This window comes from Perognathus longimembris, chromosome 2, assembly GCF_023159225.1.
Source record: "Perognathus longimembris pacificus isolate PPM17 chromosome 2, ASM2315922v1, whole genome shotgun sequence".
Classification (NCBI taxonomy): domain Eukaryota; kingdom Metazoa; phylum Chordata; class Mammalia; order Rodentia; family Heteromyidae; genus Perognathus; species Perognathus longimembris.
Genome location: NC_063162.1, coordinates 105,524,109 through 105,546,545, shown reverse-complemented (window position 1 = coordinate 105,546,545; position 22,437 = coordinate 105,524,109). Strand labels below are relative to the sequence as shown.

At 40.0% G+C, this 22,437-nt stretch overlaps 1 protein-coding gene across 3 annotated transcripts in view; it reads left to right on the top strand.

The window, feature by feature from the left end:
* Positions 1-5,963: 5,963 nt before the first annotated feature.
* The window catches only part of LOC125346918 (gamma-secretase activating protein), a 76,810-nt gene continuing 60,336 nt past the window's right edge, over positions 5,964-22,437 (top strand). For 2 of the 3 annotated variants that reach the window (XM_048339847.1, XM_048339846.1), the window contains exons 1-5: positions 5,964-6,539; positions 15,693-15,769; positions 17,303-17,359; positions 20,628-20,697; positions 20,929-20,982. In XM_048339847.1, the coding sequence (XP_048195804.1) occupies positions 6,452-6,539; positions 15,693-15,769; positions 17,303-17,359; positions 20,628-20,697; positions 20,929-20,982 (346 nt within the window). In that variant the 5' untranslated portion in view covers positions 5,964-6,451. The remainder of the gene's footprint in view (positions 6,540-15,692; positions 15,770-17,302; positions 17,360-20,627; positions 20,698-20,928; positions 20,983-22,437) is intronic. The other variant, XM_048339845.1, reaches the window with a different exon arrangement.

Here is a 22,437-nt window from a genome sequence, read left to right as displayed (position 1 = left end):
ACTTGAAAAGCATAGTTTCTTTTTCTTTTTCTTTTTCTCTTCTTTTCTTTCTTCTTCTGATCCTGGGGCTTGAACTCAGGAGCTGGGCGCTTGTCCCTGGGCTTTTCTGCTCAAGGCTAGTACTCTACCACTTGAGCCACAGCTCCACTTCCGGCTTTTCTTTGTAGCTTAGTGGAGAAAGTTTCACAGACTTTCCTGAGTAGGCTGGCTTTGAACAGTGATTCTCAGATCTCAGTCTCCTGAGTAGTTAAGATTGCAGCTATGAGCTGCCAGTACTTGACTGAAAAAGCATACTTTTTATTATATATATTTTATTATCAAACTGAATTACAGAGAGGTTACACTTTCATACATTAGGCATTGGATACATTTCTTGTACTTTGTAATGAAAATCTGTAATAGATATGTTTCTACCAACTGATGTTTGCCATCCATTTCCCTAGGAAATAAAATCATGATTGTTTTGGGAAAAAAGTCTGGTTTTAATAGGTTTATTTCCTTAAGGTCACTTAATGGAAGTTTCCTATTAAGCAGAAAAGGTAGTCATTTAAGTAGTGCAAGTTTCCAATATGCTTCTCTTATTATTTGACAATGGCTTATTGTCAGTCAGTTTTGGAGATGTAACTTCACAGAGTACAAGGTTAATTTTTCTTTAGGGGTCTTTAGTAGAGTGGGGAAGTGTAATCTACCTTAAAGTCCTGCACCAACTATGTCAAAACTATCCATGTCACTATTCAAAGTCTTGACTAATAATTAAATGCTAGTCAACGAAAATAAGTAGAAATATTGTGTAGAACTTTGGGGAAATATTTTTAAAAGAGAGGCTCTTAGGCTAGGCATAGTAGAACACAACTGTAATCCCATCCCTTGGGAGGCTGAGGTAGAAGAGATTTAAGACTAGTTGGGGCTACATAGAGAGAACCTGTCTCAAAAAAAAAAGAAAGAAAGAAAAGAAGGAAGAAAGAAAGAAAGAAAAGAAAGAAAGAAAGAAAGAAAGAAAGAAAGAAAGGAAGGAAGGAAGGAAGGAAGGAAGGAAGGAAGGAAGGAAGGAAGGAAGGAGGAGAGAATGAGAAGGAAGAGGGAGAGAATGAGAAAGTAAAAGAGAAAAAGAAAGGAGGGAGGGAGGGAGGCAGGTAGGCAGGCATACCACGCACATGATGGTTGAATCGTTTACAGTTATCCTGGACTGTGACAACAGTATGATCAGGGCTTATTTGAACAACAACAACAACAACAAAAAAAAAAAAAAACTGGAAAGAACCTGGGATCCTGGTGAATTCTGGGACCTGCCTCTGAGCTTTGGACTGCTACCTCCAAATGAGTAAGAGAATAAAACTTTGTGTGTTTAATTTGCTGTTAATTTGAGTTTTTATTAACTTCTAGTGAACCTAGTCCTAACTGATACATGTGCTCATTTCCAAATCAATCCCTGGCCAGAGGACCTGTTTGCCACCTTCAAATTCACCCTTCAAAGTCACAACAACTGTCACACTAAATTCTGGTTCCTTTGTAATTCTAATAAAAATAAAGGATTGCTGGGCATCAGTGGATCATGGCTGTAATCCTAGTTTCAGGAGGCTATTTGAGGATTGAGGTCGGAAGCCAGCTTGGGTAGCAAAACCCCAGCGACTCTTATCTCCAACTATTTAGGGAAAAAAGGGAAGTGGAGCAGTGCATCACGTGGTAGAGTGCTAGCCTTGAGCAAAAGAAGCTCAGGGACAGTGCTCAGTTCAACCCCAAGGACTAGCACAAATAAAATAAAATAGATGACTATAGAGAAGCAATGCTCTGAATATCTACATAAGAAGCTTCCTCACTGTACCTACTGCATCTTTGTTACAAAGCTTAGAACAAGGGCGGGGAATGTGGCCTAGTGGTAAAGTGCTTGCCTCGTATACATGAAGCTCTGAGTTCAACTCCTCAGCACCACATATAAAGAAAAAGCTGGAAGTGGCACTGTGGCTCAAGTGGTAGAGTGCTAGCCTTGAACAAAAAGAAGCCAGAGACAGTGCTTAGGCCCTGAGTTCAAGTCCCAGGACTGGCAAAAAACAAAACAAACAAAGCTTAGAATAATTATTTCTTGGAAAATACAAGCTTACTATGTACCCTGTAGATTCAAATGAGTGCTTGTGTAATTTCCATTGATTTCAGTAAAGACACACACACACACACACACACACACACACACACACACACACACCTGTTTCCTGTTCTTCCAAGTTTGACTTTTGGATCGGATTTTATTGAATAAGCCATTCTCTATCTCCTTCAGAATCAAATTGAATACTTCCTGGAGTTCCTTCCTTCCTTCCTTCCTTCCTTCCTTCCTTCCTTCCTTCCTTCCTTCCTTCCTTCCTTCCTTCCTTCCTTCCTTCTTCCTCTTCCTTCCTTCTTCTTTCTTTCTTTCTTTCTTTCTTTCTTTCTTTCTTTCTTTCTTTCTTTCTTTCTTTCTTTCTTTCTTTCTTTCTTTCTTTCTTTCTTTCTTTCTTTTTTTTGCTGGTAATGGGGCCAGAAACCAGGGTTTAACACCCTTTCTTGGCTTTTTCACTTAAGGCTGATGCTCTGCTATTTGAGCCATACCTCCACTTCCAGCTTTCTGCTAGTTAATTGGAGATAAGAGTCTCATAGACTTTCCTGCCTGGGCTGGCTTTGAACCATGATCCTCAGAGCTCAGCCTCCTGAGTAACTAGGGTTACACTTGTGAGCCACCAGCACCCAAGTGAATCTCTTTCATGATCAAGAGAATACACTAAAACTTTTAATTTGAATGTCTCCGTTAAATAAGTTATCATCTACAGACAAATGATTTTCTCAATCCACATTTCCAATTCTTTCTATTAATTCAAATATAATGGTTTAAGCAAGAGAGGTAGCATATCAGGCAATCATGAATTAGGTACTGGGTTTGATCCAGGGCACTGGGAAATCAGTGGGGGAGGGGGAGGGCAGGAAGAGTCAACCCAAAACCCTAGCATGAACTTAAAAAACTCACTTTAGCTATTTTGAGTAAGCCACACTTCGTTATTTTATTATTATTATTATTATTATTATTATTATTATTATTATTTTTGGCCAGTCCTGGGCCTTGGACTCAGGGCCTGAGCACTGTCCCTGGCTTCTTCCCGCTCAAGGCTAGCACTCTGCCACTTGAGCCACAGCGCCACTTCTGGCCGTTTTCTGTATATGTGGTGCTGGGGAATTGAACCTAGGGCCTCGTGTATCCAAGGCAGGCACTCTTGCCACTAGGCTATATCCCCAGCCCCTTCGTTATTTCTTGAGTGGTCTCAGAATCACAGGCAACCAGGAAGGCAACTTAACCAGTCCTCTCTGGGCTAGCTCAAGTTGTAGACTGCCTTTTAGCAAGGTCAGGCCCTGAGTTCAACACCTCCCTGCCCGACCTTCCTGATAACATAACAGTAGCTATTAATTAGCTACAAACCAGACAAGACAGTCTTAAGGACTTTCCTGCTCAGGGTGGCTTCAAACTGTGATCCTCAGATCTCAGCTTCCTGAGTAGCTAGTATTACAGGCATGAGCCAATAGATCTAGGCTGAGTAAGGCCCTTATAAAGCTGCCTTAATAAGGCATCATTTTAAATAATATTCTCCAGTTCTGTCCAAATTGAAAAAAACAAAAAAACCTACCAGCGCACTTAACCTTGTCCAGTCTCTTTGCTAATCTCCAAAGTTCAGACACTCATACCGCAGCTTTGTGGTTTTTAGTCATATCTTATCTTGGTTACTATTTCTTTCCTTCTATCCTTTTTTCTTTCAATTTAAATTTATTTTGAAGAGAATTTTTATATCACCACTGAATGATTATAAAAGCAGTCTTGCTTAACAAAAGTAGAAGTTAACTGTGAAAATAAAAACAATGGAAAGAGTGAGTTTTAAAAATAGTCAAATGAGGACACTTCTGCATAACAAAGGTGACAACCCTTATTTTGTAGAAAATATTAGTCATGATAGCTTCTCATGGCTTTCTGTTAGTCATAGCAAATATTAACATTAGATTATTCTGAAACCATATTGCAAATTGCAAATGGGAGGATTTTCCTGTGTGTGTGAATAGTGGGATTCTGTCTGAAATCCATCTATTACCGTCCTTGGAGAAACACGTCTTTAGGGGGAAAATTAAGATTTTATATTATTAATTCTATTTTATTTAGAGGAATTTTCAAACCTTAGCAAGACTACTGAGTTGGCTAAACCATCTGGGAGTCTTGCACATGTCTAGACTTTGAGACTAGGAGTTTACATTGTAAAATAGCATCTCAGACAATACCAGTGCAGGTGTTGTATTAACCTTGACTTTGATAAACAAGTGAAAAGTCATTCTTCATTACTGTAGTCACTTTCTTCCCTTAAGTATGGAACATGTTCTGGAGTGCTTTATCAGCCTCTAGTGAGGGCAGAGAGCTGTCCCAAAACACAAGATCAATCTTTTAAAAAAAATTTATTGTCAAGGTGATGTACAGAGGAGTTACAGTTACATAATAAGGTAGTGAGTACATTTCTTGTCATATTTGTTACAACCTCCCTCATTTTTCTTTCTCTTCCCTAGCTCAGATAAACATATATACAATATCCAGTGTGCCAAAATCATATACAGTGACCAAAGGGGGTACACCATAGGAAATTAGACATTAATTAGTATACTAGTAATTAGTATATAATTAGTACATTAAACAATAAATTAAACATTAATACATTAAACATTAATACATTAAACAACAATAAAATATTCCTGTTTCCATCTTTTGGAGTTCATTTTGTTTAGTCTCGTCTTATATAATCATGTGTACATAGCTGTTGAGCTATTGTGATCCTCTGATAGGTCTATCCTAGACATTTTTATGTTTGTTTAGTAATTGTTTGGTTTTAGAGACATGATGTAAAGTTGCTGACCAAAACATGTGGAAATACCATTTGAAAAGAAGTTTGTTGTTTTACAGACATGATCTCTTCTGTTCTCCACCCCCAACCCCCAACATCCACATATCAGGGAGACCATGCACCTTTGTTCTCTGTGTTCTAGGCTTGTCTTGGTCAACGTTATTTGTTCAAGGTCTGACCATTTCCCTGCGAATGCCATTATTTTATAATTTCTAATCGCTGTGTAGAATGCCATTGTGTACAGGTACCACATTTTTTTGATCCATTCAACAAGATAAATCTTTTTTGTCCATTGTGGGGCTTGAACTCAGGGCCTGAGATCTGTCCCTGAGCTTTTTTGCTCAAGGCTAGAACTACCACTTTGAGCCACAACTCCACTTTTGTTTCCCTGGTGGTTAATTGAAGTCAAGAGTCTCTCTGAACTCTCCTGCTTGGGCTGGTTTTAAAACTAAAATCCTCAGATCTCAGCCTACTGAGTCTAGGATTACAGGAGTGAGCCATGGGAGTCTGGCCTCAAGACCGAATTTTTATGTTCAATGAGCTGTTCTAGCATAGACACTCTAGGAGTTCAAGGGTGGGGTTACTATGCGCTGCAGGAATGAGAAGGCTCCATGGAGCTGGGCTAGAAAAAGCGGGAGTAGGTATGGGACTTCCGAGAGCCAGGTCAGCAGCCTTGGGGGTTGACGTTCTAGGTAGAATAGACATTTTACTCTGTGGCAGGAAGTTGCTCCTCAAGGACAAGAGGCTAGCTCAGTTTTGGGAAGAGTCATAAGCTAGCTTTGGTGTTCTGGATAGATTGGATCTAACAAGGCTCAGACCACAACCACCAATAAGCTTCCCAGTGGTGCAAGTTCTGAAAGGAGAACGTTGGAAGGCGAGATATATATATATATATATATATATCTCACATACATATATCCCTATTTGTAAAAGGAGGGAAGGGATGGAAAAGGCGTCCAAGATAAAGGCGTCTCTGCGTGGAGCATTCCACCTCCTCTAGCCACTGAAGAGGCTGGAAGTCCTCATAGGCAAAGAGGATCCTGTTGGTGGTGGTAGGCTGAATAAAGCTTGTCCAGTCTCCCTTAAACTAGAACCATGCTCTTCACATGCTCCTGCTGCAACTTTATTTATAAAGCACGATCACCCCCAAGCTGGTTGAATAGGTTCTGGCGACCGTGCACCTTCTCGGGTGACCAGCCTGGCCTTCTCTGGTTTGTTTTCTTGCACAGTAAAATCACTTGGGGCTAGAGAAGAGCAATGCTTCCTGCCCCTCCGACGTGCAGCCTCTTTAGGAAGCCATCGATCTAGCCTCTTCTCCAGGGCTCCAGATCACACTCTTCCCCCTCCTCCCCCTGGATTCTCTCTCCTGGCTCCTGGAATGAAGGCCGCCTGCCCGGAGAAGGCGGCGCTCTGGCCCCTGGGCAGAACCGAAAGCAGCCGCGGTGCCCCGGGAGGGGCGGGGGTGGGGGGAGAGGAAGGAGACGGAGGGCGGTCTCGCGGTGGAAGGAAGGTGGTGACCGGGCAGGGGATGTCCGCCTCGGGGCTGCGTGTTGGCGATGGCTCTCCGTCTGGTCGGTGATTTCGATCTCCGGGAAGACGTGCTCCCCTGGCTGCAGGCTCAGGGCGCGGAAGGCGGCATCGCAGGTGCCCGGGCGCGCGTGTCCCGCGGTTAGGGTGGGGACAGGAGGCAGAGTCATTTAAACCTAAAGGGCTCCCAGGCTGGGATGCAGTGGGGGGGATCACTGACCCGCCGAGGCATCCTGGACCCCCGCATTTTCTTCCCCGCCCCGCTAAGCTGTGAAGATCGGTGCCTAGAGGCTGAGTGTCCCTCTGGAAACCAGAGGGATTCTGGCTTTGCCCGTGTCACCCCGGGCCCTCCGGTAAAGGTCGTGGCTGGGCTGCGCCGTCCTCGCGCTGGAAAGTCTGTAGAAAGTGTGGAAAGTCTGGGGACGCTGGCGGTACCCCCTGAGCGTGGTCACTTCGTGGTGGGGGAGGGGGTGGAGTGGGGGAATGGCTGTGAGAGTGAGCGAGGCTCATTCACACTTCACTAGCCCAGGTGGCTCTGCCGGGACAAGGGGCTTCTCCAAATGGAAAGGTGCACGCGCACACACAACACACACACACACACACACACAACCCAGCATACACCCACGCACGCACGCACGCACACCTCTCAAAATGGAATTGTGGTCACCAGGAAAACCACCACCGTAGAAAGATTTCACTTTTGCTCCATTTGATCTCTCCTGTGATTCGTGTGTGTGCGCGTGCGCATGCCTCTTCCCGGCCTGATCTACTTTTAAGAAGGGGGACTCAGTCTTTTGGAGTTTGCTGAAAGTTTGTGCGGCGCATTCCCGTGTCCTTGTGTCCATGTCTCTGTGTCTGCGTGGCAGAGGTGAAGCACAGCGAGCGGGGTTCTTTTCGAGGCTGGGAGCAGCGCAGCGAGCCTGTTATATAAGAGCCCTAGAGCGCCCATCACCCCCGCGGCCTCACATGCTGAGACCCACAATGCCACAATGATGCCTAGCCTCCCTCTCCTCCACCCCTTACCTCAGAAATTGGAATACATGCCCATCAGCCGAGGCTGCCGCACACATAACTGTTTTGACTCTGGAGATGGAGTGAAAAATGATTAAGCCCAGTGTTGATCTTCTTTAATGAAGGGGTGTGTGTGTGTGTGTGTGTGTGTGTGTGTGTGTGTGTGAGAGAGAGAGAGAGAGAGAGAGAGAGAGAGAGAGAGAGAGAGAGAGAGAGAGAGAGAGAGAGAGAGAGAGAGAGAGAGAGAGATTTCCTAGGTTTCTTCCTGCCCAAGAGCTGTCCACTTATGCGTGCTGGCCTCTTTACCTAGATCTTCCTTAAACACTGTAGACTGTACATGTGTGTGAATGAAGAGGCATCAAATTACCCAACTTCATTGCTGCTTTGTATCTATCTGCACACTAGCATCTGCTTGAGCAGAATTATTCGCAGGTTTCCTTGTCTTGGCCTATGGGTGGTTAGTTCTACAATGTCAGCTGTGTGTATTTGTACCTGATTTTGTTATTAGTGTCATTATGAATAAAATTTTACTTTGAGTGTGTGTGGGGGGTGTGAGGAAGAGAATTTAAAAAGTCTTCTGCCTGTCTAAATAGGTTCCAAGGCTCAGCTTTTTTTTTGGGGGGGGGAGAGAGGTGGTTAATAAATATTAGTACATTTATTCTTACACAGAATCCAGAGGTTACAATGTTTGAAACATATATCATCTGAATTAATCTCCCAAATTGTCTCCCCCCCCCGTAATTGTTTATTTATTGTCAAAGTGATGTACAGAGGGGTTACAGTTTCATACGTAAGGCAGTGGGTACATTTCTTGTCCAATTTGTTACCTCCTCCCTCATTTCCCCCCTCCCTCCATCCCTTTCCCTCTCCCCTCATGAGTTGTTCAGTTGGTTTACACCAAATGGTTTTCTAAGTATTGCTTTTGGAGTCATTTGTCTTTTTATCCTTTGTCTCTCGGTTTTGAAATTCCCTTTACCTTCCCTACTTCTAATACAAGTATATACAGTGTCCAGGTTACTCAGATGAGATAAAGTGATAGTACGGGACAACCACAAATATGGAGATGAGTGTTATAGCACTGTTGTCATTGTTTTCAACATGCCATGTGAAAGGCTTAGCTTTTTGGAATACTACAGGCAGGTCCCAGTCTATTTTCTACTGCCAGGGAGTTCTCTGTCAGAATGCCCACCTTACTTTGCTAAGTGACAGGTGTCTGCAAATGAGAAGTCAGATAAGTGTGAAATGTCACACTCATGTTTTAGTGATGTGTGTTGTGATTGAAAAGCTGTGTGTAATCTTGTTGGATTTTGGCTTCTTTGTATCTTTTGCTGATCTGTAAAGAACTATGAACTTGTATATTAATGCTTCACTAAAATAAAAGATACTCCTGAGTATCCTCATTTGGTAAATTTACTAGAAATACTAGTTTTTCTAATATTAATAATATTTTGCTTATTCAAACCACAGTGCCACAATAGTACTTACTTTTTTATAGCTTTTCAAATATAAATGAGTACTTACTCTTTTTTTATTTTGCCAGTCCTGGGGCTTGAACTCAGGGCCTGAGCACAGTACCTGGCTTCTTTTTGCTCAAGGCTTGCACTCTACCACTTGAGCCACAGCGCCACGTCTGGCTTTTTCTATATATGTGGTGCTGAGGAATCGAACCCAGGGCTTCATGTATGTGAGGCGAGCACTCTACCACTAGGCCATATTCCCAGCCCCCTGGCCTTTTCTGTATATGTGGTGCTGAGGAATCAAACCTAGGGCTTCATGTATGCTAGGCAAGCACTCTACTAAGCCACATTCCCAGCCCCAGTACTTACTCTTTTTAAAATTTAATTTTTTCTTTATTGTCAAAGTGTGATATAGAGGGGTTACAGATTCATATGAAAGGCAGTGAGTACATTTCTTGTTCTACTTGTTACCTTCTCCCTCATTTCCCCCTTCCCCCCTCCCCCTTCCCCTCTCCCCTCAAGAGTTGTGCAGTTGCTTTACACCAAATGGTTTCTCAGTGTTGCTTTTGGAATGGTTTGTCTTTTTGTTCTTTGTCTCTCGATTTTAGTATTCCCTCTCCTTTCCCCAGTTCTATTACCCATATAGACAATATCCACGGTACTTGGATGTAATACAGTGGTAGCGAGGGTACAGCCACAGGAAGGGACTACAAAAGAAACAAAACTAGACAAACCACTCAGTCAAACAAACAGACAAGGAAAAAGAAAAAAAAAAGTAGTACAAGTTCACATGGCATGTTTTTCAGCCTTTCAAATATAACAATACCATTTGAATACCATTTCAACACTTGCTTTCTAAGTTTGAACTCTTAATATTTTCCTGCAATTTCTCTCTTTTATTTTTTCTTTCTTTTGTGTGGTACCTGGAGTTTGAACTCAGGGCCTTGTATTTTCACACTAATCTAAATGAAAATTTCCTACTGGTACTGAGCAATTCCCATGAAGTCTGACATAATCCTGGCAAAACAGGCAGGAACAGGCTTTCAATCATGGCTGATTCTATAAGAGCATGACAGTCAATAAGGGCTAGAGTAAAGAGACCAGTTTTGGCTCATGCATCTACTCTTGGTTCCTCATTAAACTTTTGCAAAATTACCTGGTGCTAGTGGCTCACACCTGTAATCCTAGCTTCTCAGGAGACTGAGACTTGAGGATCTTGGTTCAAAGCCAGCCAGGGCAGGAAAGTCCATAAGACTCTTATCTCGAACTAACCACGAGAAAACCGGAAGTGGCACTGTGGCTCAAGTGGTAGAGCACTAGCCTTGAGCTGAAGAGCTCAGGGACAGTGCCCAAGCCCAGTGTTCAAGTCCCAGGACCAACCCTCGCCCCTCCCCCCCCCAAACAACCCAAACAACAACAAAGAAACTTGGAGAAAATAGTCTCCCCTGAAATAAAATGAGAAAAAAATGTTCTTAAATGTAAAAATGAACCCATAAAAGAATATTTGAAAGTAGGTTACTTATAGGAGATAATTTAAAAACTATATATATTCACCACTCCATTTCACAGATGTTGAAAATATCCCAACTCAAAAATGTATAAGGGCTTGAGGCATGCTCATGTTAATAAGTGCTAGCCCTGAGTTCAAAACTTCCAGTACCACAAAAAAGGTACATGTAATACACCTAACTTACTGGGCATCCTAGCTTAGTATCACAGTACCCTGTAGAATACAGGTTGTTGATCCTCAAGATTGTGGCTGACTGGGAGGTACAGCTTGCTACCACTGCCCGGTACCATAAGACAGCATCCCACTGTATTCAGAATTCAAGGTATGGTTTCCATTCTATTTGAAATGCTTTGGTACCTTTGTAAAATAACAAAACAAACAAATCCCCCAAATCCTAAATTGGATCATTGAAAGTGAGGGACTATCTGTATATAATTCTGCCTGGGCCAACCTGGACGATGACCCTCTTATTCACACTTTCTATGTGGCTGGGAAAATAGACAAGTACCATGTCACCCAGCTTTTTATCTCTTGAAATGAATTCTTTATCTACTCTGGGTCAAACTGTAATCTTCCTAACATCAACCTCCCAAGTAGCTAGGATTATAGTCTTAAGCCACTGTGTCCAGGAGATGATTATCTTTGCCAGGGAAAGTAGGTATCTGTCCAGATGACTGGTTTAAGCCTAAGCTTTCCTTTTGATGTTCTTGTATATCCCCAAGACTGATTGGGGTGGGGGGTAGTCAGAGTGCAATGGCCTTAGTCATGTTGTTGTTCTCATTTGTTTCACATTCTCTTGCCAAGGTCTTTCCTGTTTGTTTCCTTCTTGACTTCCCTAGTCTCCTGTTTCAATTCTCTGTTCTCCTTTTATTGATTCTTAACTATCCCATCTTTCCCTTTTTCATTCAGAATGTGGAGTACAAATCACATCACGATTTTTATTTCATAGATTTAGAGATTATAATATCTGCTCAATGCTGAGCCTGAGGATTTGAGTGAATTATTTACAGACTCAGTGTCCTAGGTACAACCATATTTTATCACCTCTTGATCTATGTATTGGGAATTCATTCAAAACTTTTAGTAAGACTGTATGATTCCCCCTTCTCTGACAAGTATTGCCATTATAAAGCAAAAACATTGGGGGGAGCCTTACAGCAGTTTGGAATAAAATTTATATACTTGGCAAACACCTTCCTGTAAAATGACCCCACTTGTGACTATCTGGAAAACTAGCATCTGCTTACTTTATCTTTCTAGCTACTCTCCTTTCTGTAGTAGGTTTATTTATGAAAACATCTTACCTATAAAAACTCTGGGGTTTTTTTTCTTTGTGAGAACCAAGCACACTGAACTGTAAAATTAAGCCACATTTCCTCATCTGAAATTGCTTAACTTCCTCTTCTGGGTTTTCCAGAGATGAACCACTGGGAGAAGAGTCAGAGTGAATAAGCAGAGAGGTTATTGAATGCTTCTTTGAGAAGGGTGTGTTAAACTATGAGTAAGGAATCCAGGGAGGCAGGGCCAGTGGTTACCAGCGTGTGGTGAGATATTTGTCTCTGGATTTCCAACATTGCCGAATGTTTCTATTTCAAATATTCTGAAAATATGAACCATATATGGAGCTACAGGGTTACTATTGCCTAATGTACCCAGGAAAGCATTATTTAAAATTTTTTCGACTCTACCATATATCATATAGAGGTCTTCATTATGTCACCTAATGACTGTTGCTCCATATATAATGTAAAGACATTGTTTATTGGTTTTCAACTCTGGTTGAATCACTTTGGGGATTTAAAAGCACCCACACAAGAGGGTTATTCAGGTATAATCATAATGTTGTGGTTGGGCCTAGCACATAAGTAGTCTTTAAAAAAAAATTCCCTGGTACCTCTAACACAGTGAGAGTTGAGAGACCGTGGTTTAATGGAATAAACATGTTTCACATGTTGCCTTTGTTGGTGATTTTTTTTTTAAGATGTGTTTGTAAAGAAAGTTGGACTTTCTTGGTGAGATTTCTTGCAAAGAAATTTCTTAGCTGAAATCTTTTAAAGTGTACTTTTGAGAAAGTCTGTCCCAGTGTCCTTGTACTCTTGAAAGAAAAAAAACTACTTTCAAAATATTGACACATTGCATTCCTTAAGTTTTAAGTCATGTGTAGGATGAAAAGCCACTTATTGAAACTCTCTTTAGATGTTGAGTAAGGTTCCATTTTCCTGTTGTAAGCTTGGTCCAAAACACTTAGCTCATTGTTGTACTTAGCATTTTTCTATGAGAAGAGTCTCTGTTACCGTGTCACTGTGATATTGATCACCACACAGAAACTATTGTCCCATCAATGCAATGGGCTGGCAGTTTCTCACACATCATATGGATGACATAGAAAAGGGAACTGTCAGTTGGGGAGTGCTATTTGTCAGTAAGCTAATTGGATCCTGTTCTGCTAAGAGATCAGATGATTAACATTATATTTTAAAATCAGTGTGGAATGTGTTTGGAAGTTCAATATATCTTTTTTTTTTTTTTTTTTTTTGGCCAGTCCTGGGCCTTGGACTCAGGGCCTGAGCACTGTCCCTGGCTTCTTCCCGCTCAAGGCTAGCACTCTGCCACTTCAGCCACAGCGCCGCTTCTGGCCGTTTTCTGTATATGTGGTGCTGGGGAATCGAACCTAGGGCCTCGTGTATCCGAGGCAGGCACTCTTGCCACTAGGCTATATCCCCAGCCCTGGAAGTTCAATATATCTTGAAAAACACATGTTTCTGTGTATAAAAACACTTCCCCCTGTCCTATTGATCCACCCCAGATGATCCACACAGTGGCTGTTGAAGGAGGGTGGGGGCAAACAATGTCACAGTGATGTGTGAATTCTCTTCCCTTTCCTGGCTCCAATGTCCAGTTCACCAATCAGCCAATTGGGTTTCCCCCGCTTCTTTGAATTAAAAATACAAACGGAAATTCCCTGAGGTTGAGGAATTTGGTATATATTTTATCTGAACACTTGAGCTTGTCCTTAATATTATAGGAGTTTAGCCCCTAAAAATGATTATTCATGTAGGGAAAAACTCAGTCACGTTTAAGTAATTTTAATATTTGACAGCTCTTCAGAGAATTGTGAAAATATACATTTCTTCCTGGTTAAAAATTATTAATAGTGGATCTGCCAGCATTTGAGTCCTTTATAGAATTTAGGAATATTCTACAAATTTTAGAAGAAGGAAAATTGTTAATTTATACATCAAATATTTTGTGTTGAGCCTTTGTTTTTCTTTAAAATGTAACTTTTATAGACAAAAGTACCGAAATAATAAGTGCACAGCTTAATTCTCACAAAGCTAAACTCCCAGGAACAAGAAAACATTATATGCCAGACGTCCCTCCTGCTTCCAGCATGGAGCAATGTAATGAATTTTGCCTGTTTTTGAGACTTGTATATAAATTGGGCTTATGTGGCCATGGGGAAAGACTTGGCTTTATTTTATTGTTATTTGGTGTGTTTTCACAGATCATAGGTTAAATCTCTTATTATACTATATTCCATTGTTTCCATAGACCACAGCCTTTTTTGTGTTTGTTTGCTATTCCTTTCTCCTAAGACAGGAACTAGCTGTTACCCAGGCTAGTCTTGGACTCCTGAGCTCAAATGATCCCCCTGCCAAATATCTGGAATTACAAGCAGATGATATTGGGGGCTGGGAATATGGCCTAGTGTGGTAAAGTGCTCGCCTCCTATACATGAAGCCCTGGGTTCGATTCCTCAGCACCACATATATAGAAAAAGCCAGAAGTGGTGCTGTGGCTCAAGAGGTAGAGTGCTAGCCTTGAGCAAAAAGAAGCCAAGGACAGTGCTCAGGCCCTGATTCCACGCCCCAGGACTAGCAACAAAAAACAAAACAAATAAACAAAAACAAGCAGATGATATTGTACCTGGTTGGCCATACCTAGCTGCATTTCTAATCTGATGTTCTCATTAGAGGCCTCTTCTAGAAGAGGCCTTCCAGAACTCTCTTAGCAAGGGGGAGAGGAGAACTTTGATGGCATATTTTTTTCTTTGCAGATTTTTCTACTCTTACCTATTCTCCTTCTTCCTTCCTCCCACTCTTTGTGTTCAGAAGACTTTGATGATGGTGGTTTGGGGTTCACTTGATAGCAAGATTTCCTCTTCTGTGCTAATTCACCAGATCCTTCACCAAAGACTCCATCTTATGGGGAAATGGGATAGGGAAGCTGGCATGTGCTCTAGTTTGGCCTCTTGATTTTAGTATCATAGCAAGAGATTTAGAATTCAATTGTTATTTTCTTTTTTTCTATTGTTACTTTAAATAGCCACCCAGACACTTGGCAGCTCAGTTGGGTGCCTCACAGGAATTAACCTACCAGGAAACTATAATAGTTCTAGGTTTGTATGCTTCTGATGATGTAGTCTTAAAATACACAAAGTGGGAACTAGGTGATACTTGAAATTTATTGAGGCATAAAGTACATTCAAGAGAATATATATAGCTCAGTGACTTATTGTAGTAAGCTTCTCTCAGTACTCATGGTATACAATCCTCCAGCTCCTCATAGGGCCTCCCTGTGATGCCTCCCAGTCCTATAACTTTGTTCTTCCCTGAAAGTCATGGATGTTCTCACTTCTAATGTGATAGATTAGGTTTGCATTCTCTGTACTGGACTTACTTCACTAATACTTCTTAGATTTTTTTCTTTTTTGTCAGTACTGGAGTTTGAATCTCTTGCTTGGTAGGCAGACAACTTCCACCATGCTTTCAGCCCTTTTTCTGTGTTCGTTATTTTTGATAAAGTATCTTGGTTTTTGCTCCAGCTAGCCTGGACTACAATCCTCCCTATTTAGGCTTCTTTTTTTTTTTTGCCAGTCCTGGGCCTTGGACTCAGGGCCTGAGCACTGTCCCTGGCTTCTTCTCGCTCAAGGCTAGCACTCCGCCACTTGAGCCACAGCGCCGCTTCTGGCCGTTTTCTGTATATGTGGTGCTGGGGAATCGAACCTAGGGCCTCATGTATCCGAGGCAGGCACTCTTGCCACTAGGCTATACCCCCAGCCCCTATTTAGGCTTCTTGATGCAGCTAAGACAACAGATATGTATTACCATATCCAGCTTTTCCTGTTGAGATGGGATCTTGTGGACTGTTTTGGCCAGGTTGGTCTAGAACTTCAATCCTCCCTAATATCAGCAACCTAAGTAGATATAATTATAAGTATGAGCCACTATGTCTGGTGCTAGTATGTTTTAAACATCCTTTATATACTAACTTGTTATTATTCTATTTCAGATATATGGGAAACAAATTATGAGAGCTTACGTGTACTAAATGTTGAAAGAAATGGGAATATTATTTATACCTATAAGGTACATATATATACATAAAATTTAATATTTTAATTATATACTTTCTTTTTACAGCATTCTAGGCTATGCTTTGCTTATAGGCAATGGATAAGATTTGTTTGTGGGAGCTGGGAATGTGGCTTAGTTGTAGGGTGCTTGCCTAGCATGCATGAAGCCCTGGGCTCAATTCCTCAGCACCACATAAACAGAAAAAGCCGGAAGTGGCACTGTGGTTCAAGTGGTAGAGTGCTAGCCTTGAACAAAAGGAAGCCAAAGGCAGGGCTCATGTCCTGAGTTCAAGCCCCAGGACTGGCAAAAATATATATATATATATATATATATATATATATATATATATATATATATTTGTTGGTGTTAACATTGGACACATGACCTTGTATAGTATATGTGGTACTGAGTAAGAGATTGATTTTCTTTCCATCTTAGGAAATAAGTTTAAACAACTGGTACTGTGGCTCAAGTGGTAGAGCACTAGCCTTGAGCAGGAAAAGCTCAGGGACAGCACCCAGGCCCAGAGTTCAAGACCCAGGACTGGCAAAAAACAAAACAAAACAGAAATAAGTTTAAACAACATATCTGAAATTTAAAACTTTTGAGTAAATTAAAAATTTTATTTTTCTAGAAAAAAGACAAATATTCAAACATAATTGTTTTAAAAGTTTCTCTTTGAGAAATTATTAAATACCTAGATATTCAGAGTTAGATGTGTGGACTTCAAAGTCATTAATAATGTTTTCAATGTTCAGTTTTCTAAGAGAAATTCACCTTTATTGATAATTTTAACACAAATACATGAAAGAATAATTCTAATGGCAGTTTGCACACTTGTCCTTCCATGCATTTTTCCCTTTTAGTTAAAAAAGCTACTAGTTATACCTAAGAATGGTGCATTTAAAAAATCACCTGATTCAAAAGTTTTATTTAGAAGAATGTTGTGGATTTGTTCCAGCCAATCTTATTACCCATCATATATATCTCCTTAAAGGTACAATCATATGTATCTCCTTAAAAGTATAAAAGGATTTTTCTCTTTCATCATGCTCAGTCCTACTAGACAGGTCCCCAAAGTTGCTGAGCTAATCGGAGTTGATCTATGTCCCTCTGTGTGCCCAAATAGCTAGCTGAGTCAGTATCTGTGCCCTTCTTACGTGTGTAGCAAGCTTCTCTTCAAATGCTTATTGCTAAGACCAGATGAATTATTGCAAGTTTATTTCATTTTATTTTTTGGTGCTAGTCCTGGGGCTTGAACTCTGGTCCTGTGTGCTGTCCTTGAGCTTTGTTGCTCACAGCTACTATACTACTTGAGCCACAGCTCCACTTCCAAATTCTTTGGTGATTAATTGGAGCTAAGAGTCTCAGGAACTTTCCAAGCTGAAGTGGGCTTCGAAAGTTAATTCTCAGTTCTCAGCCTCCTGAGTAGCAGGGATTACAGGCTTGAGCCACTTGTACCTGGCTCATTGCAGGTTTATTTTAAAGCTACTGACAACTTCATAAACAATACTACCTAATAAACACCTTTTAAAATTTTTTTAGGATGATAAAGAAAATGTCATCTTTGGATTATTTGATTGCCAAACCAAACAGAACAAGGTAAAAACTACCACAGCCATAGATACAAATCTATCTACTATTAGTTTTATTATGTTCAGTAATAAAAATCATAGATTTAAAAAATGTAAATAGAAATATAATACATAAATATAAGAATCTGTGATTTATTACTTTTAGCTTTCTTCTTTTTCCTTATCTGTTTTCTAGATATAAAACTCATATCACTCTCCAAAAAGTTATATATCTTTGCCTTCCTTCTCTTACTTTTAAAATTTTCTCCCAGTTTCTCTCTCTTCCTCCTTTTCTCCCTTCCTATCTCCCTATTTCCCTTCCTTCCTTTTCCCCCTCTCACTCTCACCTGAAGTCTTGTCAACTGAGATTTAATTGGCTCAATTCAAAATGTCCACTATTCTGTTTGAGAAAAGAATGCAGGAAGTCCAGTGCCCCCTCCCTGATTTGTGTTCTGAGCATGTCACAATGCCCTCAGATCTTTCTGCTTCTATTTATTCTTTACTTGTCTTCTCAACAACCAAGGTGTGAAACATAAGATGTTGGTTGGTATGGACAACGTTGTCTAATTCATGGAGTAGTAGAAGTGATGGGCAGGACTCAGCTTGTCATAGACATCCTACAACTTAAATTTCCTTTGTCAATTCCAAATTCTTATAGGCCATTCTTCCCTTTAAGTTTCCAATATGCTGTTTGGTTAATTCTCTCATCTTTTCCCACCACTTCTATCCACATTCATTGAGTATAGGGGTTTCATGACCAGGTCTCATATCTGTAGTCACATCGATCCATTGTTAACATTCTTCTAGTTCTAGTGAATAGGGATCCTTACCTCTGTTTAGTCTGTTTAGCTTCCTGTATCAAATTTCCCATATGAAATTTAAACTTGTCACCACATTTGCTCTTTTTGTCAAAAAAGAAAATTTACATTTTTTTTTCTTTACATTGATTTTTTAAAATTTTGATTGAACCCAGACCCGGGCACACTGTAGGCAAGAACTCTTAGCACTGAGCTGCATCCCTAGGCTCTATGTATTTTTAAAGATCCATATCTGATTATATGATACTTTTTTTTGCCTTTATTGTCAAACCCTAATTTTGGTCTTTCTATTGTTCTTTCTTCCTTCCTCATGGTCTGATTCCTTTTGTTGAGCAATCATTTCCTTTGTTTTCTAAGCACTTGCTTTACCCCTTATTTTAAGGTATGTTTATGCCATATTCTCACAGTTTCCCATCATCTGAATATATCTTCCTTCTATTCCTGAAGTATACTTATATTTATTTTTGAAGTATATTTTATTATTGACATATATTTATATTTATTCTGGAAGTATAGAAGCCAGATTGGCAGTTCTTTTCTTGCAGCTCTGGCAAAAGGTTGTCATTTCCTTGTGGCCTCTGTGGGTGCTTGTGAGAGAACTGCTGTCGTTTAAGTTTTTTCCTCCCAGACTTATGGTGTCATTTTTCTTTTCTAATTTTCAAAAACAATTTTTTTCTGTGTCTTTTATTTTCTGACAATTGATTTGGATTTCTATCTTTGGGTTTGTTTGGATCGTTCCTCTTAGAGGTTCATGTACCTTGTAGAATCTGATGTCTTTTGTTCAGTATGGAGTATTTTCAGTCATCCACTACTAATTTTTCTTTCTTTTTTTTTTTTTTTTGCCAGTCCTGGGGCTTGGACTAAGGGCCTGAGCACTGTCCCTGGCTTCTTTTTGCTCAAGGCTAGCACTCTGCCACTTGAGCCACAGTGCCACTTCTGGTCATTTTCTGTATATGTGGTGCTGGCGAATCAAACCCAGGGCCTCATGTTTATGAGGCAGGCACTCTTGCCACTAGGCCATATCCCCAGCCCCCCACTACTAATTTTTCAAGTGTCTTTCTTTTTTGTAAAAGTCTTCCCTTGTTTCTCCTCTCTTTCTGTGGCCTCTGATTATATAAATGTCAGGTCACACAGCACTTGGTGTTTCTATTTGCCCATTTAGTGTTCTCTCTGTTGATGAGACTAGGTACTTACAAAGTTTTATAATCAAGCTCTAAAGTTCCTGGTAGCTTATTTGGTATGTGGGCTATGAAGGAATTAAGAATACTTTCTCTAACCTGGATTCATTGAATGGTCTGACCGCATCACTACACCTGACTGGAGGATTTAAACAACAACAAATATATATATATTTGAAAATTTCAATACTTGTATGTCTTTGACTCTGAAATTTTAAATCAAATGTTGACTCTACAGAAATACACATACCATTTTACAAAGATGTATTTGAAAAGTCCCCTGGATTTTTGTAATACCTAGAAGTGAACCAAATGCTTATCTGTAGGTTTTTTGAAATTACATGGCAATGCAAGCCATTGATAGCTGGGTGGCTTATGCCTATAATCCTAGCTACTCAGGAGGCTGAGATCTGAGGATTAACCCCAGCAGGAAAATGTGTGAGACTCTTATTTCCAATTAACCACCAACAAAAATTGTGGTTCAAGTAGTAGAGCACTAGCCTTGAGCACAAAAGCTCAGGGACCACACTCAGGCCTAGGATTGGTATACAACCACACCCCTCTCCCCACCTCAAAAAGAAATAAAAAGAAAAAACCAACCAAGAAGCAGTGTATATACTGTCAGTAATACATGAAAAAATGTTGTCAGGATACTAAATCCCATTTATGTTTTACAAAAGGTTATAAGAAAAGTCAGAAAGCTGTGGACATGGTTCAAGTGGTAGAGCATCTGCGTAACACCTATGAGGCTTAACTAGTGATGGTCAATTATGTGACTTGCTTAAAACTTTTCTCACTTTAATGATTCTAACACTAATATTTGAGTGGTTGCTATGTGTGGTACACTTTGTACTAAGTCATTCATGTACATTGTCTCTTTTACTCCCCTCAATTATTATGTTATTGATAAGGGAACAAAGTCATACAGCAAGTGGCAGAGTCAGGACTTAAATATCTATCACCACTCATGGCTAAATTTCACTGCCAAATATGGCCCAAGGCAGCAATTTGTTTAACTGTATTTTTTTGTGTCTTTTCTCTTTTGGTACTGGGGATCCAACCCAGGACATTGTCCTTACTAGGCACGTGCTTTGCCACTGAGCTACATCCCAGCCCTCAATATAGGAAATTTTGTTTGTTAAAAAAAAATCCAGAAAGTTTCAGCATAAACTAGTTCACTGAGGATTCTTTTGTAAAATCTTGTACCACAATAATACTTGGTATAGAGCTCAATGGAAATTTATCTCCATGCAATAACCGTTGATATAAAACTCCAAATTAATTATTTTTGTTTTAATAGCATCTGTATACCTTTGAAAAAGACTTGCAAGTCATTAGCTGCTCTATCAACAGTGAGAAAACATTGCTTGGTAAGTGAATTCTTACAGCTACATGTCAAGAGTAAGCTATGTCATTTAAGAATTTTATTGTATTGGATTTTGTAATATATGATCATTCTGTAACAATGCTTTTCTGGAAGAGAAATGTTCTTTGGAAATTAGATTTCCAAATTAGATTTGTAGGGCATCCCTACCAAAAAAAAAAAAGAACAAGCCACTACATAGATCGGTTGCTAATGGATTTTTTTCTTTTTCAATTAGCTGCAAGTTTAGTTCAATCTACTGAAGAAGGAAGAAGGAACGAACTTCAACCAGGTAATGAAATTATACATTTTTGTAAGTAAGATTGGTAGAGGAAGATTTATTGGACTAAGTCAAAGTTCAAGCATTAGAAATACCTTTCTCTTATGAAAAAGCAGTGGTCATTTTCAGTTAAGCATGAACAAGATTTCTTTAAAGTTTTTGTTTTTAAAGTAAAGAAGGTACAAAAGTAAAATAGTAAAGTATCAGAAGCATTAAGATGATAATTAGCTCCTGAACAATAAACAAATGCTGAAAATACACAGAACCCTATGGCCAGTGGCTACTGTATAGTGTTGGAAAGTCATACTTAGCATTTTAAACTAACTGCTGAATACATATGATTACATTGTGAATAGTACACGAATGAAAAATAAAAATTAATTCTAGCTTAGTGATGGTGGCTCACACCTGTAATCCTAGCTACTCCTGAGAATGAGATCTGAAGAATGAGGAAAGGGAAGATCTGAGGAGGTGTGGCACAAGTGGGAGAGTGACAGTTATTTCCTGAGAGAAAAAGCTAAGGTTCCACGCCCATGTTCTGAGTTCAAGCCCCAGTACCAGCACCAAACAACAACAACAACACCCCTCCCCAAACCCAATTCTACTCATTAGACAATGTCCACTTGATGGCTGATGAGATATGTGATGACCCTGATCTTTGCTTAAAAAAAATCCTCTATCATCTATCCATTTACAACTTAACAGTATTAAGTGTCTGCTATACACAGTCAGATACCGTGTATGGTCCTGGGGACATGAAATCTGTAAGAAATTGGGTGACCACCTCTCTAATCTAATTTTCTAATTTTAATGTACCTAGTAGCTTGAAAGTCCAAGTTAATAGGTTAAGTACATGTAATATAAGAACAATGAAATGTCTTTGTTGTTCCATTTTTAACATAGCAACCAAGAAATAGTTCTTGGACTAGTGATGGGGTGGGAAGTGGGGGGTCCCTTGTTGGAGACATGAAAGAAAAGGCAGTCTTCAACTCTAGCTTTCTGTTGTCATGTGCAGTCAGTTATATAATGGGGCCAACTTTCAATTAAGAGAACTTTGGATTTCATTTAAAAATCTAATTTGTAAACATTGACTCATATATGTATCTAATTTGGAAGTATATTGTATATATATGTATATATAATTTGTATATACACACAAACATACACAGATAGATAGATAGATAGATAGATAGATAGATAGATAGATAGATAGATATAAAATCTGCTGGGGCAATGCTAAGCACAAGAGGCTAGAACTGGCCTGTGGACTACCATTTTTTATCCCCTGGTCTTGTGGCTTGCCTAGCAGTCTTTTACTGTTCTGATCCCAGGTGCTTTCCATCTCGTCTGTTTACTTGACACTTCAGTTCCTTCTTGTGTTAGTATAGTTCCCACTTTGTGCCTGTGTGGAAAAATCCTTTGTACATACTTTCCACTGGAGCTTTGTGAGGCCGTCTGGGCTTCTTG